General features: G+C 39.3%; 1 protein-coding gene across 1 annotated transcript in view; it reads left to right on the top strand.

The window, feature by feature from the left end:
* Positions 1 to 18589, top strand: part of anks1ab (ankyrin repeat and sterile alpha motif domain containing 1Ab) — a 54455-nt gene that overhangs the window by 10655 nt on the left and 25211 nt on the right. The window contains exon 3 of the mRNA XM_085457457.1: positions 12836 to 12908. Coding sequence (XP_085313583.1) covers positions 12836 to 12908 — 73 coding nt within the window. The remainder of the gene's footprint in view (positions 1 to 12835; positions 12909 to 18589) is intronic.

Raw genomic sequence — 18589 nt, 5'->3', positions numbered from 1 at the left:
TTTTAGAATCTTGTGAAAAAATAGTTTCAAACCTGTTCAATATAACTATATTTACATCATATGGATTCTTAAATGATACTTGAAAAGATGAATAAGCTGAACCATAAAGGCATTCTTGACTTTACTGTTACTATTCTCGCAGGCTTTATTTATGCTGTGTGGTTTCAGAGCTGTCAAATAAAATCCGGTGGATAGAATTATGTGTTGCTGGTCTTGTATACTGTGGAGCTGCTGGGCCATCTGTCTTTATTGACAGTGATACTGAGGCGCTAATCCTGTTTCCAGACAAGGGACAGTGAAGCAGGCAGCCTTTCTAAGTAGTCTTTTTAGTATTTCTATATTCAGCCATCTATTTCTTTGTCTTTTCTGTTCTGGATTTGCAGCCATCATTTATGCGCATTCAGACTCTGGCTCAGTGAACAATAATGCTCTCTAAAGGGCATTGTTTAGGATCATTTCACATTATCTCAAACATGTTAGCTAGTATGTAGTTTGTGGAATTTAAATGCCTACTGTTGTTACAAAACTAGCTGAACTGCAAATATTTGTATATTGTAGCATTTTTATACTTTTTTGTGTTCTTGCTGCACAGAAAAAGGGAAATTAAGAAAGGATGGTGCTGATCAAGTGTGTGACACTTGCCAAGCTTAGCTTGTCATCGGGTCTTTAATATAGCTTATACCTCTTCAGCAATGGCCCCATCTGATCAATCACAGTCATGAACAGTGTTGGTCAAGTTACTTGAAAAAAGTAATCAGTAACTAATTACTGATTACTTCCCCAAAAAAGTAATCCCGTTACTTTACTGATTACTTATTTTCAAAAGTAATTAGTTATTTAGTTACTTAGTTACTTTTTAAAAACACGATTTACAACCTGAATAGGTGATAAAGTGATAGATCTTTCAGCCCAATTCTACTTTTTCTACATAATCCATCATACAAAATGTAATCAAATGGAAAGGTCCCTTTTTAAAACTTGTTTTATTAATTTTAATCTTTTAACTTTATGCATCAAGCAAAAATTTTATTATATGCAACATTCTCTGACTGGAAGAGATTTGTTTAATATTTAAACCTATTTTCTGCACATTCCGGCACATAATTTTTCTTTTTTGTGTGTGTTTACACAGTCAAATAGATGCAAGTAAAACACAGCAGAAAATAAATAAAATCAAAGACTCAGCGGTCCTTTTGCTCTATTTTCACCTGTAAAGCAGGAGCAGGGTAGGCGGAGGTTTACCCTGGTGCAGGTGTGCTGCATAGGTCAGTTGAAGAATCCGCGAGTTTCTCTGTGAATTTCCCATTACGTCGTTGCGCACTCGGTGCTTGTTTGGAAGTTTGGGGGGGGGGGGGTTTTCGCTGTAAAAAGAAGTTTTCTTCCCACGCACAACGGATGCTAATGTTTTTGTCACGTTTTATGGAATCAAACTTAAAGGAAGGTCAGTACTTCCACGCTTTAAACGCTGCACGCTCATACTCTCTCCCGGACTCCATATATTATCCACTGTTGATTTTTTTTTTTTGAATACGTTTTATTGACAAAGCACAAAATACAGATATACAAATACAAAATAGCAAACACAATGTCAGGGGGTTCGTATAAAAAAGCAAAATAGACACAGTCTATTATAGAATCACATGATATTGAACAGGGAACATAGGTTTATGGTTTTGACAGCTTTTTGATTGAGAATGTTGTATGGTTTTAACATATTGTTTGGTTTCATTTAAAAAAGCACCGAAAGGATGGTTTTTTGCTTTAGATTATCCACTGTTGATCTGCAGACAGCTGTTGTCACAAATGTCGCACTTGTTTACGTCACTGTCATGAGACATTCTTGCAAAAAAATCACGGTTTTAGTAAGGCAGTAACGCAGCGTTCCTACGGGAAAGTAACGGTAATCTAATTACCGTTTTTGCAATAGTAATCCCTTACTTTACTCGTTACTTGAAAAGTAATTGGATTACAGTAACGCATTACAAGTAACAAGTATTCAATCAATCAATCAAATCAGTTTTATATTTCTATAAGCCTCAATATATAACCCGTTACAAGTAACGCGTTACTGCCCATCTCTGGTCATGAATAAGTCTGCTTACAACGGACTGATGCATGCTACAAAGAAAGATAAATCTAGAATGTTAGAAAAATATGAATATGTTAAATATGTAGAGCCAGCAAGTATTAGTGGTGTTTGTGTGTATAATTGAAATAGTGCTGTACAGTAGTTATTAATGTGTGTGTGTGTGTGTGTGTGTGTGTGTGTGTGTGTGTGTGTGTGCGCTTTACTATTTTGGCAAGTGAAAATGTGCTACTATATTAATGATTTTTGCCTTTTTGAGCCAGACAAAACCAAAAAATATAACTGTAAGTTAACAGACTGCTCTGTCAGTAAGACATACCACTTGCACAGGGAAAATATGATAGATTATAATTGTTATTCAGTTAAATTGATGCTCAGTTTGAGTTTTTATTCTTTCTTCTGCAGCGCTGGTGGTGTTTGATGGTCTCAGACCAAGTAAAGAGTATGTGTAAAAATAGAAAATGCAGTCTTAGTCTAATTTAGACTAATTAATTTAGGCAAATTTAGGGTCAACAAGTAAAAATAGGGTTCCTGTTTTAGGGTTATATATTGAGGCTTATAGAAATATAAAACTGATTTGATTGATTGATTGATTGAATGAACAGGAAAAAAAAAGGATTTTAAGGAATTAATTAAGGATTAAAGTTGAATTTTTATTTATTACTGATGTTTAGCAAAGATAGACAAAGATTTTAGACGTTCAAAAGAAATGTGAGACTCATTCTTGGTATCTATGAGAGGTCAGAGGGATGTCGCAGGACTGTTGACACTATTTTCTAGAGAACTGATTGGTCAGAAGGTGATGATTTTGCAGCTTTTTGTTCTCTTTTCTTAAATATAACCTGCTCTAGACCGGCTTTTTTAATCATGCTTTTAAATCTAAGCCCTTTTCGTGGGACATTTTTTTAAGGGACATAAAACATAGTAAATACACACATCTATACTGTGATAAAGATGCAGTATGTCTGCCAGCACAAAACTGGAGCTGCCTTAGCTGTTTGCTGACTTGTACTTCCCACTTTGCCTGTTGATTGGTTTTTTTGGTGGAAGGGACAGGACAACCGAATAGAATATTAATTGTCACTTTGTGCATTTGACATGTTGCGTTTGTAATCATTTCAATTAAATATAGATTTTAAATGTTTTGAAATTAATTAATTGCATTCTGTTTTTATTTATGTTTGACACAGTGTCCCCAGACAAGCAGGTCCAACAGCAACTAAACCCTCTGTAATTTTTGCCGCTAGCTGAAGTTGGGGAATTTTCCATTTTTATTGTATAAACATTAAAATATTCCATCTCCTGGTTTCCAGCAGTACTTGAGGGTCTAGAATCTCTTGGAATGTCATCACACGTGTATTTATTTCTCATCTTGTGTGCACTAAAGCACCCATGATGAGAGTTAGTATCTAAAGACTGTAGAGTAACACTCACTCAGGCTGACTACCCCAGGATAAAATTGTCCAAACCCTGGCAAATAACAGGCCTGTCTTAAAGATAACAGGCTCAGTCACCAGCATGTTAAAGTGCCATTGATTTAAGTCAGCAATGTGTTATTTGTATTGATTTGTCAGTGATATAAAGGATACACAATACATCCCAGGCTGTAAAGCAACACAACTGAGTTATTGTTACAGTTCTGATAACTGACTTTCTGCTGATGATAAAATGTAGGCTGTTGCAGAGGTGTGGTCCCTGGGTTTCGGCACCACTTGTAAAATGCACTTCACGCACACACAGTTTGATATAGCGAGATATCACGTTTATTTCTGACTATGCTTTTTGTGACAGTTCACAGTCTGGTCAGCTCCGGTCTCAGCTGTTTCAAGCTTCTCTCCTCTCGTGTCCCGTCTCACTAAAAAAGGGGAAAAACTGTCATCAGACCAAACGCCACCAGCTGTGTTCTCACCTGCCTTCCCAGCACCGCCCCGTTGAGCTCACTGCACCACCCCTCCCCTGCAGCCAAGCCAGGGACCACACCTTCTCCACATAGGCAAACCTGATTTCTAACGTGATTTTTGTGTTTCTTTTCCTGCGTGCAAAACGTCTCACTCACGAGTAAAGCAGCACCAAGAGATCAAAAATGACTTGATGTTATGTCTTCCTAATTAGCTCACTTGAGTTGAGCATCATCCTCTGTAGTTAAAGCGCTGCTCCTTCCATATTTACAGCAGTTTTACTGTCCTCTTGTATGAATAAACATCATATCACCTGGTTTCTAATTAAATAGCTTTGTAAGTGTCTTAAATAAACTTGCAGATGGGAGCAGGTAAAAAGTTGCTTTTCTTTGAAAGGATACTTTTGGCCTTTTACCAGCAGAGGTCTTGATTCTGATTACAGTAAGGGGCATTGTTCTTGTAACGACAGCAATGCCTCTTTGCTGTTTGCTGTGTCTGAGGGGCGAGGCTCCAGTTCCACCATAAACTACAACATCATCCCCACTGCTGCTGTGTTGTAAACCTTTTTGTTGAGAAAAACCAACCAGCTTGAGTGGAGTATATTACATTTTATTCACACCTATGCTTCTAAATACATTTTGCAGTATGCACACATCTAATTTTAGATGCATGCAAGAAAAATCCTCATGCTGTTGTGCCTTCCTCCTTAGTTTTCCGTGCAGCTAAGAACAGCCTCTTTATCTCAGTATCCCCAACTGCTTCCTTTAAAATGAAAATAGGCTACAGACAACAGGAAAATAAAAATTGCAAAGCATTTCTTAGTACTGTTATTGACAGAAAGCAATCATTGGCCTGAATGGGGAGAAAAATTGGGCAATCAAGTTGCCTGATATACTTTTTTACCCACAGTTGGTTGAGAATTGTCAAACAAACGTCTCTAAACCAACAAAACCTGCCTTTATATCACCCACACAGAGTGGGGGTGAGTTAAGGAGTTAAATTATTTAATCACCTTGGATTTGTGTTCAAGTCTTAATCTCCTAAATTAGATCAAGACCAGTCCTCCAAAAATTTGGTCTCTGAGACAAAGTGGAGAAAAACATTGTTGTGGCAAGTGTAATTCAAAAAATGTTGATCTTAACTTGTCCTTTTGGTCAATAATTAGGATTTAAAACCTCTTCAGAAAAAAGCTTGTTTCAAGATTGAGAGGAATAAGTCATGATATCTGGAGGTGTTACAGAGTAAGTGCCAAGGACTGAAGGAGTGATCACAGGAATTCAGCAGGGCAGTTGATTGCATTGGAAAGAAGCAAAATTATTTCACCTTTACCATCAGATCTTTTTCATTGAAGCACTCGAGCATGAAAAGGTGGCACAGAGTGGATAATTTTTTGCAATATGTGCATGAACTGAGGAGCGGCTTAAACTGTATTAACATCTAAATCACTTCAGGATTTAGTGCTATCATTCAGCTGAGCACCGATTTTTATGATACAGCCCACTCAAACCTCCAAGTGCTTCATAACAGCATTATCAGTAGCATTTCAGTGTGAATACATCTACTTGATCATATCCCTTCTGACTCCCAGACATTTTCTAGAAAATACGGTATGAGTTAAACTTAATACCATTGAGAAAAGGCTGGGTTAACTTCACCTTTCAGATATAAAGGTGGGACACAGGGAACAAATAAGCCTCGCTCTGTCTAAAGTCCACAAAATCTGCCCACCAGCACCTCAAATTCAGGTGGCTGTAGCTCAGGTGGTAGAGCAGGTCATCTACTGATCGGAAGGTTGGTGGTTCGATTCCCGGCTTCCCCTAGTCTGCATGCCAAATATCCTTGGGCAAGATACTAACCCGAAATTGCTCTCCGATGCATCCATCGGAGTATGAATGTGTGTGAATGTCAGTTGTACTGGTGTGAATGGGTGAATGCACAAGTTGTGTAAAGCGCTTTGAGTGCTCAGAAGAGTGGAAAAGCGCTATATAAGAACTAGTCCTTTTACCATAATACTTAAGGAAAAAGCAGTGCTTAACTGGATTCAGAGAACAAACTGTGACTTTATAAATTGTTATTTTATACCTATTTGGTTAGGTTGATGCACGCTAGTTATACTGCTGTATTAGGCCAACAGAGCACTGCTTCCAAACTCCAGCATTACTTCAGGTCCCTGGAGTTTCCATTGTGGGTCAAAGCCTTTATCTTTATCAGGCTGGGTTCAGGTGTCAGACACTGTGTCTATTATACATATTAGAATTCAAATATATAACTTTTTGATAAAGCTAGTAATTGACCTATTCCTTAGTTATGCTGCTGTAGGCTTAAGCTGCAGGCAGATCTCCCATAATGCACCGAGCACCTTTCCTCTCTTCCACTCCCCATGTATTTGTACACCGTTACTGCATGTAATTAGCTTTGTGTCTTCTTTCTCTTGTAGTTTGCGCTTTGTTCTGTGATTTGTTTGTTGTGTTTCTTCCTTCACCCCAGCCGGTCGTGGCAGATGGCTGCCCTCCCTTACCCTGGTTCTGCCGGAGGTTTCTTCCTGTTAAAATAGAGCTTTGTTTTTTTCTTTTCAGTAATGCAAAGCCCTTACTTCTAGGCTATTGTTGGGTTTCTGTGTCTCATGTTATGGTGCCTTTACCTTATACTATATAAAGCATCTTGAGATTGGTTTTTTTAATAATTAATTTTTTTGTGATTGGACACTGTATAAATAAACTGAATTAAAGTAGGTTTTGCTTTGTGTTGATGCAGAAAGTCTGTGAGATGTGTCTTAATATGAGTTAGATTGGTGTTACACTGAGTGATAGAACAGCCTGCTGCTGGTTATCTTGGCATTAAACCTACAAACAGGTTTAATTGGCTATATTAGTTTTGTCTAAAACCAACAAAATATTCCATCGAGCAACTGTTATGCTTATTTTTATCACCAATTAATATATTATATAATAAAATCAGATATTTTATTCATGCAAAAACCAAAGTTTGGAAATAGAGACTATGTGTTTTGGCTGTTGGTGATTTCGTTGCTGACTTCTTGGGAGCTGTTCCTGGGAGTGTTCATTTTCTGTATGGAGTCGAGATTTAACAATTACTGAGAATTTGAGGTGCTGGTGGGCAGATTTTGTGGACTTTAGACAGAGCGAGGCTTATTTGTTCCCTGTGTCCCACCTTTATTCTAACCTGAAGAAGCCAAATTGTAGGTATAACTTCATATTTTGTGTGCAGATTTGAGCGTTTTATTGATCCTCTCTTCTAACTCACGGCAAGAAAGCCAACAAGCACATTTTCCCAAATGTAGAACTATTGCTTTAATTTTCCTTGTGGTGTAAAGATTCCTCTGTAACATCAGTCTTTCGTTACCACCATTTTTAGCTTTGGCTTAGGGATAAAGTAGACTTACTTGTTAGTGGATAAGTACATTTGGTACAGTTCACATGGTAACTGTTTCGTGAGAAATACCTTCAATATACATTACAGTGCAAAACATTTTGGGCACCAGGTAAGGGTACAAACAGTAAACACAGAGCCAGAATAAAAGCCAAAGAATAAAGCCCTGATTTTATGGCGCCTAAGTGTGGGAAGAAGAGATAGGACGAACTATGGCAAGCACTCCAAGATATTGGGGACATCCTACTCGCTCTATAAAACTATGTAAAAGTGTACCTGGGAGAATTAATGCAGTTTTAAAAGCAACAGATGGACTTTATATGAACTTAATCGACAAACTATTCATGCCTTTGTTTTTGAAAGCAAGCTTTACTTCTGGTGGGTGCAATGTTTGCACAGTTCTGTGTGTTTTAACGTATATGATGGCAACTTTCTCTTTTTGAAATCACATAAAATACCCTAAAGGTTTTTTGCAACTATTGTTTGGGGAATTGTATGCACCGGATGAGGCCATATGCACATGAAGACATTTCAGCACTTTAGTTATTACGTAATTAATTTCCTCAGAAGCAGCATTTTTTGGTGACGGGTCTTAATACAGGTGCACTTAAGCTTAGATGTAATGCACTCCTGATGAGTGTGTCTATGTGATATAGAATGTAACTGGGTTAATTCATAAAGTAATGTGCGGTCTGTATTGCTGGAGGCATATGCTGTGTGTCCCACGTGCCTGACTTCCAAATGAATCAAGGCAATCCACAGTGTTGATGCCACTAGCGAAGTGCATAGGGCTTTTTCAAACACTAAATATTACATCAAATAAGCCTGGCTGTGTCTCTGGTGTCACTAGTGGAAGCAGAATCAGTTTTTCAGGCTTGCAAAAATCTTCATGCTGATTATGAATAGACTACTCCAGTGTTTCTAAATATAGTCTCTAGCCTGATTCGCAATACTGTGTTCATACATTTTAAGGTGACCCCAGCCTGTTAATTGGCTTGCTTGAAGTTGTCAGAACTTGTAGCTGGATTTACACTTGTCTGTAATAGCTGAAGGATATTGAATGTTATTTTTGTAGTAGATTCTTTTATAACAGAGTGACTGGTACAGATCATTTGCCTTGTTGTTCTTGATGCATGACTATACACCTGGCCAGTGGTAGGGCTGCCACGATTAGTCGACTAGTCACGATAGTCGACGACTAATTTAATAGTCGACGCGTCGTTTGAAGCTTTGTAAGATCCCAAAAGACGCAGGAATAAGTAGTAGGATTTAAGAGTGTAATAACGGACTGAAACAGAAGATGGCAGCACTGCATGTACAAGGATGCCAGCTGCCGTTAAACCCCGAAGAAGAAGAAGCTGTGTCCCAGAATTCATAGCGCGGCCCAGCTCAGTTTCCAACAATGGCAGCAGCTAGTTAGTTTTAATATTACTCTTATTATTCATTCTGAGTCATAAAATAAACGTTTAACGTGTTTTCAGGCGAGAATGTAGCTGTGTAAACCTCAAATATATGTTCAGTTTATCAAGACACCACATATTTTCAAAAGCGCTCCGACGTTTTCAGAGACGTCTGTTACCCACCAGCTCGATAGCGAGCCAGGGTTCAAGCCTCACTAGAGCCCGTGAGAACACCGGACTCTGGGCAAATCGTTTTCAAACCCACCGCCGTCTTTCGCTACTCAGGTTAAACATGAAATATAAGTCACTTAGATAACTTAAAATTGTTATTGTTTGGCTTTTTTCAGTATTTTATTTGTTCCTGAGTAAATCGGCTGAGTTTATTGAACTCCACCGCAACAATCTGCACATTTCATTAAAATTTAATAAACTTCCATCTTGTCTTTATTTTTAGTTAGCACATACCTTAAACACTTCAAGCTGTAAGCTAGTGATAGTTATATAAGAGCAGATGCATGCTGGTGCAATAAGTCTGTTTAACTACAATAGATGCATGATCTGATTAGTCGACTAATTGCAAAAATAATCGGTGGACTAACAAAATAATCGTTTGTGGCAGCCCTAGATTACAGTGATTATTATTCATAGGAACGGGGAATAGGGTTGTAATAAATAAAATATAAGGATGTCCATTTGATGGCCCTGTAATGTACTGGCAGTCTGTCCAGGATGTACTTTTTCTTTTGTCCTCTGACCAGTGTCGCCAACTCCAGAGTAAGGAAAATCGCTATTGGCTGTCCTAAAAGTCGCTAGAAGTCGCTAAATTATGTCATCGCCTAATTTGCATAATTGGTCATGCTAATGTATTGTAACCTATGCAGTTGGAGAGAGAAATAACATCGAGGAAGAGAGATAAAGTCAGTAAAAACGTCTTAAATCCATTTATAATTTATATTTTTTGGCAATTATTGTTTTTTTAATGTCACAATTCCAAACCTGCTCCTTTATCCGGGCTTGGACCGTCAAAAGTGACCCGAAATAGGCACTCTGTTGGAGTTACTTTGTGTGTGTGTGTTTATAAGTATTTTAAAACCTTGTGGTCCACAAAACAACATAACAGTAAAAGAACTGACTGCGTTACAGTCAGTGCGGGAGCAGCGGCTTCGCTCATGCGCGATTCATTTGCAGTTTGGACGCATAGGTTTGAGCGTCTCCTGCCCTGATAGCAGCTGGGGGTGAGCGCTTTGGCATGGGCGAGGTGCTCATGGCAGCACCCGCTGCTTATTGAGAGTAAGGGCGATATGCGTTTTCACGTCAAAAAGTCGTCATAAATAAGGCTCCAATAACACCAGAAGAAGTCGCCAGATTTGTCGCTAGTCGCTTTTTATAAAAAAAAAAGTCGCAACACTGCCTGTGAAAGCTAAGATAGAACACATCCCGCCCACAGCCCTAGGTTGGAGAAGTAGTTAACAAAATGCAGAAGTAGACTAATAAAATTCACATCTATTTCATCTTTGGACGTCTATTTTTATTTTTTAAGCTTCAACCAAATTTCTTTAGCAGGTGAAGGCTCCAAATACACAGGTCTAGAAACCAGTTGGCGACCCAATGGCAAATCACTGGTCACTAGGAAAAATGTTTTTTTCCCCGGCCATTTGGTGAGTGATTGTGCAAAATTAGCCTCACAGATTTGCTTTGATTGCTAGCAAATTTGCAAGGTTATCTATAGTTTGTAATGAACCGACCCGTCAGCAAACAGATCAAACGTTTTCAAGTTTTACTTCCACTCAGCCAGTAGTATGCAAGTGTCTGCCGGCAAGTTGGTGTGGGTAAGTTGGTGTAAACTGTGGGTAACGGCAACAATCTGCTAGTGACCAATCACAATGAGGTGTTTGGTGCAAAACTTCCTTTGTAACTTTGTAACTCACCTACACATTTTTCCATAGCACCAGAGATTGTCAAGGTGTTGTCGACTGAGCGCTTAGCTTGGTGTTTAGGGTAGTTTAGGTAGTACCAAAACCATGACTGATTGAATAAAATTGATAGTGGACATAAGTGTATTTGGAACAACAGTAAGCTTCGGTTCAATAAGAAGCGATCATTAGAATGAACTGAACATGATTTATTGATGTACAAAATTCAATTTGAGGTATTTGGCGTTCAGACCCCGATGGCCTAGCACAGCAGAACATAATCCCAGCTGTGATAGGGATAAGGGCAGGACCCCCCCCCCCCCAGAGTCTAGACGCTGGTGGTGGAGATGAAGATGGAGGCTTGAATGGAGCCTGAGTGATGAGAGGCGGTGATAGGGAGGAGGTGAGTTGCATGAAGGCGACTGCAAGGAAGAATAACAGATGCGCAGTGAGATTTAAAGTAGCCGAGTAAAGGCTGATCGGCCTGAAGGAGGCCAGCAGAAAACTGATTGGACTAGACATGTGATGTCATAATCAACTTGACAGCGTGGGAAAGTGGAATTGATGTAAAGCTTAGATTATCCGTCAACACCTGGGAAGCAGACAGATGGGTGACGACAGATCTTCCTTATTGAACTTACGCATAAGCTTCATTTAAATGTCAGTCTCATGAAGAGGATGTTTCAGAGCCATTTCAGCTTATTTCACCGGGCTAAAGTCCAAACTTTAGATATTTTTTTCTTTTTCACATTTCCTAAAATTGTAAAACTTCTAGATTAACATGCAAAAACAGATTTAATTTTATTAGTTTATTTTCTATGAATTTCAACTTGAAGATGTCAAACTGTTCCATTTTTGAATTATTGTGTTTAGTAACAATGCAATAGTCTCTCTCAGATAATTAAACTACTGATAAAAACAAGAAATCGCAGATAATCCACACAGGGTTATCACCTCTGGCTAAAGCTGGAAAAATCTCCAGCATCGCTAAGGCTGCAAATTTCACTAGCTGGCAGGCCAAGTTGCACCTCTAAACTACCTTTATGCCAGTGAAGATAAAAAAAAAACACTTGGAAAGTCCTGCTATTCTTGATTGCGTCATTTCTTGACTGTTTTTGTGCACAGCTGGGATTCTCTGTCTCGAGTATATAGCAAATGCTGTGTTTCAAACTTTGGAGTGTAGAGTGTAAAGCTTGTTTATTATCATTTTTATGCAATGAAAAATGTAGAAAGTAATTCTATCTTGCCTTTCTCAGTGCTTCAATTTTTGACAAACTTTAAATCAAGTCTATGAAGTGCAATAATAAAATACTGGAGTTTTCTTCAACTGCTGAAATGTATATTCCTATATATCTGTGCATATTCATTTCTATTGGGATGAAAAAAAATAATGTTCATAGCTTGTCTTCCTTGCCTTTCAAATATCAGCTGTGATACCTTTATCAGTCTCCAAAAGCATTTCACTAGAATCTGCACAAATGTTCTGTTACTCAGCAAAATAAACAAAAACAAACAACCTTAAAATATATTTTGGCTCTGGAAAATCAGAGTCCTCTTAAATAAACACGCTCAGCTCTAAGCCCCAGAACAACTCTTTTTTGAGTTGTTCTGTAATCTCCTGCATGCAGCATTGTGCACACTTAATCTTGCAGTAAGCTATTGCTTTATTCTCTGAAGCCACAGGTCTGAGGGGGCAATCAGTTACTCCCTGAAACAGTCAACAGCAGCTCTCATTCTCTTGGGGCTTAGTTTATGCATTTTGGACCTGGTTACAGAACTTCCTAGATATTCTTGCTTCACCTTAATCAACCGTCTGTGTTTTTGCTGAGTGAAGCATTAGTCATTGAATTGCTGTCCACGTTGGACTGTTGCTCGTAATCCATCAATGCAAAGTAGCCTGCCTTCTCTCCAACACTCCCAGCAGTAGCAGTGCACAGACCTAACTCTTCAGGCAGTCTCACTCCTTCCTGTTTTATAATTGGTTTGGCTCAGGTAGGATAAAGGAAGGTTGGATGTGTGTTTTACATTAATGCATTAAAGTCGATCCATTATGATGTGTTGCCTTCTGTTTTAAAGTCATGAGTTAATATGTCAGTCTCGGGTAAGGTAATTTTTCACCAGTGTTTCACGTTTATTTCTCTTCAACAGATTGAGAAGATCATGAACTTAATTGGAGCAGGAATTGAAACATCCAAAAACAAGCAGCCCATACCAAGTTCAGGTAATCCATCAGTAACCAACTTGAATTTGGAGTCTTTTCTTCTCCACAGATTTGACTTTGTGGTGTAAATGCAAAATAACAACACTGTCTGAGGTATTAAGGAATGTTACTCATTTACCACTGATGAGTTAATTGAGCACGATTTATATAGAATATTATCTGCAACCAGTCATTTTACACCAGCAAGAGCTCCTTCATGGCATTTAAACACGCCTTCAGAAAGGACGAAGAGCTCTTTTATTGTTCTCACAAGTTACAGTGATTCATGCTGACTTTTGTTTGGCACATCATTGTTGTTATTTATTACTCACAAGGTTTCCACTTCATGGGAAATCAAATTCTAAATTCCCCTCAGTGTTGTAATTTTTTTTCTCGTGGTACTGTAGATCTCAATAGGGCTTGATTTGATAGTACGCTTCATCAACTGTCCTTCAGGCAGTACAGAGGGAGAAGCCAGCTGGCATCATCTCAGTTTGTTTAGATAACGCAACTGAGTTGATACAGTGTAAACCTACCCCCATTACATACTCTGTAGGAAAGGAGGCTTTGTCGTACAGGACTGTGTAAGGGTGTTTTTCTGCACAGGACTGCGTTTTACGTGTCTCATCAGATTTATTGGGATAACATTTTCATTAGTAATGTGCAGTATGCTTTATGGGCTGCAGTGTCTGCTAACGAGAGAGTTTCTTTCATCATATTTCTGATTCAATGCTGTCATTTCTTCCATAACATCTTCCTGTATTCCTCTTACAAATGTCCATTTGGTGTATTTATGTGATTGCTTTGACCACTTTTAATATAAAATAGTGAAGATTGTAAATTTTCTGTTTTGGATTTAGCATTAAATTTTATTTTCAGTCGTCATGTCAGGAAGACAATTGATTTCTGTTAGCCTTGAGAAGTAAAACCTATATTGTAAAAGTAAATAAACATTATACAGCTTTTTGAGTGGCAACAATATGGTGAAAATTCTCAATGTTTATGATTTCCCCTAAAGTAAAAAAATGCCGATCAAAGTGCTTTTAAGAAACTCACAATTTAGAAATGTACATTTTCAAAAGAAGAGGACGAAAGTATATCAAAAACAATAAAAATAAACTGTTCTTAGAAATCATTAAATGTACTTATTTCATCACAATTCAATTCTTTTAAGGATAATTTCTGTTCATTCATTATCTTTAAGCTCAAATATATCTTTTTTTAAGGAAAGCTTGTTAATTTATCATTTTAATTTTGACTTAAATTCCAGCTCAGTGAGCAGTGTTGGATTAAATGCTATCTAAGCAATTAAGACCTGGAGTTATTCCACATTACGTAAGAGCAAATATGGTGTTTGTTTTCGCTACACTTATAGGTGTGTACTATTAATAGTCCTTGTTTGAAGAATGACATGCTGAAAGTGTCCCAGATTCAGCTGAGTCATACACTTGCTGCTCCGATTTAAATCGGAGATTGTGCACAACTAGTTCTGATGGTTGCCAGGATGCTTTTTTTGTGTCTCTCTTAATAAAAAGGTCATATTTCCTTTTTTCACTGTGTAAGGGAAGGATCGGCTACCCTTCAGAGTAATCACATGGGGAAGGAGGTACACATAGATAGGAGGGGAGAGATGTAGGAGGGATTATGCAAAGATGGAAACCTAAATTGTAAATCTTTATTCCACTTTTAGCTTTTGTTGTGACAGGATGAGGAAAAACTTATCCACTTCATAACACAAGTGAAGGATGGTCATTCATCTTCTCGAAGCAATTTCTGAAAAGAATCAGATTTTCTCGGCTAGCAAAATGTTAATGCAGTTTTGTACCATATAAATCCTCAAAGATAATGATGTTTGTGTTGTGTGCCCATCACAAGTGCCTTGATTGTATGAAAGAGTTCACTGAGTAAATGTGCTTAGAATAAGAGAGGGACTGGAGAGAGACCGCACAGCTAACAGCACACAGGAGGCATCGGCTCGGTTTGTGTACAGGCACACTCTGACGTTCAAAGGAAAAGAGTCCGCCTTCAGTTTCTCTGAATTAATTCAGCTTTGCGGCTCATTTTCTCCAGTGCTTGGGTGTGTTGACAAGGAGCTACTGCTTTTCTCCTGCTCTGATAAAAAGGCATGGCTTTATCTACACACAACCTCTACCTCTTCTTCGGTAAATAGGCCATTCGGGGTGTTCCGTGGAGCCAAGTCTAGACCTCGTAGTGCTCACACAGCACAGAAACCCACTTGGACAGATTTGACAGCTTGGGCTGTTTAACAGGGGATAAGACAGTGACCCATTTCCCCCCACCCCCCATAGGAGAATTGGATCCTCTGTCAGTCAGTAATTAGGTTTTACTATCGTGGGAGGTGTTCCTGTCCCAAAAGAATGAAAAAAATTGGGTGGGGTGGATGGTATTTTGAGCAGTTTTGTTGTATCGTAAAAGCTGAGATTGGTATGAGGCTTAGAAGAAAAGTGTAAAGTATGAGAAGGAGGAGTTGTGGGATCTTGTAGTGAATCATAATTAGTCCACTTCAATCCTTCTTACTTCCTATTACCATCTTATCTCACCCATATGTTTCATCGCCGCCTCCTCTATTAGTCTTTTTCCGTCTTATCTCTCTTGCACATTCTCTCCTTCTCCCTTCCTTTCTCCTTCCCCCTATCCATCATTCTTGTCCTCAGTCACAGAAAATTTAATAGCAGCCTCTTTTCCTGATAACGAATGATGAGCATCGGTCCTTGTGGATGACTGACAGGTCATTGAGACCTGACTTGGCCTTTCACCTAATTGTTAAGGGCGAAGAAACAAAGGTATACGTGGCCAATTAAAGAGAAGGTTCAATCAATAGCCCTTCACTTTGCCTCCCTGTGTTGTCATTGCTTCTCCTCGCCCTCTCTACCTTACTGACTGGCTGGCTACCCATTGGGGAATGTGTGAGGTGATTGCAGGCTGCTTGAAAGCCTGCATAATAATGCTTTGCCTGGAGCTGTACTGGGATAACACCACTGGACACCCTGCGTAAGTGAGTGAGAGAGTCTTTCAAGCCTTGTTCACCTGTCATTAACATGCATTTTTGGTCAAGATCACAAGTGGACAGTTCTAATTACAGGTGTGAATATACTCAAGATGTACCGAGATCACATAGCTCAGACCTCCATTGAAGGTGGTTTGATTCACCTTTTTTGTATATAAAAGATGAACGTAACATTTGGGACATCAGGGATTGGTTTGTGTAGACTGCATTTCAAAGCTCAGGTGTTGGGTTAGTGGGTCCTGACATGTTGTGAAAAAAGACAGAATAATGAAAGATGGACATATTTAGATGAAAAAATGAAGTGCTAAACTTGGTTAGCAAATGCTTCCATAAACCGTGGAGGTGCAAAGCACATACCACACATATTCACAATTTAGTTCTAATAGTACATAAAATAATAGATTTTTATGCAATAAAACTGAGGCACAGACTCTTGAACTGTTTAAATGTCAAAAGGTCACCAACACCACAAAGAAAGTTACAGTTCAATAAGCTATCTACTTCAGGTACTTTAGCATTGGCTTCATTTTTCAGCCACTTGACTGCAGAGTTGCACTTGTCAACTGAAGCTTTGCTAGTCACTAAAATACAGCTGTGCATCTGCCATTGGCTTTAGCAGTTTGAACACCTGTGGCTATTATTTATTATTACTTCTGCGAAAGACTGTTGGATGATTTTGTAATTTGTGAAAGGCACTTTAATGCAATTCAATTCAGTTCAGCTCAATTTTATTTACATAACACCAAATCACAACAGTAGTTACGTCAAGGCACTTTATATTGTAAAGCCTACAATAATACAAAGAAAGAAAAAGCCCCTCTGAGAAAGTTCTTTGGTGACAGTGAAGGAAAAGCTCCCTTCTAACAAGAAGAAACCTCTGGCAGTACCTGGCTCAGGAAGGTACTGCCATCTACTTAGTGATAGCTTACAGTAATCTGCTGTTGTGTAGAGCAGTGAGATGCTGGTTTGAAAAATTAGACTGCAGCAGGAATCTGGTATTTGGTCTTATCATTAGTTTTTGTCATTGTCTCTCTTTTTCCCCTTATTCTCTTTCCCCTCAACCCCCAAACCAGTCGAGGCACATGCCTGCCCCTTCCTGATACTGGTTCTACAGTGTGTCTTTTCCAGTTAAATAAGGTTCCTTACTTCCCACCATCATGAAGAGTTAGCTCACAGGGGGCTCAATCATTGGGGTTATATTGTATTGTCTTTACCTCCAATTCAAATGTCTTGGGATGTTGCAAATGATTAAAAGCGATAGCATGGCATTCAAATGCCAAGTGTGAACTTCTGCAGTTGTCCAGTTGTGATCAGATTACTAAAGACATGTTAATGCCACACATGACCTGATTTGTTTATTTTTAACCCCAATTCTAAAAATTTTATGTCATCTTACTTTCTTATGCAGGCTTTTTCCTGTAAGAAGCCTCTGTTGTGCTCTAAAAATGGTTGACATGACATGAGCATCTGGAAGTACATAATGGAATTTGCCTCTTTTCTGTCATGCTGGATGAGATGGAGAAGAGGCAGGTCTCGACATGTCCTCTTCTCTTCTCTTCTCTTCTCTTCTCTTCTCTTCTCTTCTCTTCTCTTCTCTTCTCTTCTCTTCTCTTCTCTTCTCTTCTCTTCTCTTCTCTTCTCTTCTCTTCTCTTCTCTTCTCTTCTCCAAGTGTATTAAAAACTCTGCTGACTTGAATCAATGCTGCCCCCCCTTGTCCTATCATCAAAGTAAGATGTAAATGAATTAAAGCCTTCTGGTAATAAGCAGGGATTTGAGCAGAGTCTTTGTTTCAATATCCCATGTTAGCCAAAAAAACTGGCGTGGCTCCTGCAGAACTGGATCGAGGTCCCATCATCCCTTTAAATTCTAGTCATTCTTAGCTGGAAAAGACTGTGATTTGGGGCTTTCGGAGCTTGTTCCTCGCCTCTGATGGTGGTGTCCTTTCTCCACTGGCAAGATCAGAGTGCTTCTGTGCAATTCTAATCAGTGCAGTGGAGGGGGAGAGAGGGGGAGAGGTACGTTAAGGTTAGAAAGGCACTGCCAGAAAAGAGTGAGTATGTGTGCATTTTATTGAGAGAGAAAGAGGAGCAAGATATAATGGGAAGGGGTAGACAGACAGACGATGAGTCGAGAGAGAAAGTGTGCGTGCGTTTGCATCTGTCTGTGTGTTTGAGAACGAGAGGCAAGGAGCAAGACAGAGTGAGGGAGAGTGCAAGCCAGAGAGGGAGAGAGAGGCAGAGGGAGGGGAAGTGATATAGTGGGAGAGAGGTGGTTACGTGGAGCAGCACCCCACTTCATCAGGCAGCATACGGCAGCCCTGCAGTGCGATCACACAGTATGGGTATGGGGCTATGAGATTGAGAGAAAGAAAGCTGAGAGAAGCGAGAGAGACAAGAGGGGGGGGGGGAGTTACAAAGAAGAGCTTGAGGGATTTGCTTGGATGAGAAGGGGGGGGGATGAACAGTGAGTCTGTTGGCTGTCGTGGATGTGAGAAGGACGTGGCGGCAGTGGCTGAGCTTAAGGCAGATCGTTGGTCTCCTGTGTAGAAGTAGCCAGCGTGAGGACGCTATGCCCTGTGAGCAGTGAGGGGTAGCGTGTGTGAGCCAGGAGCAGCTGCTGTGACTGCATCTGCGCTGCCTGCGTGTCTCCGACAGGCAGGGGATGCAGCAAACC

The sequence above is a fragment of the Copadichromis virginalis genome, linkage group LG5, assembly GCF_057382275.1.
Source record: "Copadichromis virginalis isolate Kocher_CV1m ecotype Utaka linkage group LG5, C_Virginalis_male_GT1.1, whole genome shotgun sequence".
In the NCBI taxonomy this organism is placed as follows: Eukaryota; Metazoa; Chordata; class Actinopteri; order Cichliformes; family Cichlidae; genus Copadichromis; species Copadichromis virginalis.
The sequence above is the reverse complement of the archived record's forward strand: the minus strand, read 5'-3'. Positions and strand labels throughout refer to the sequence as shown.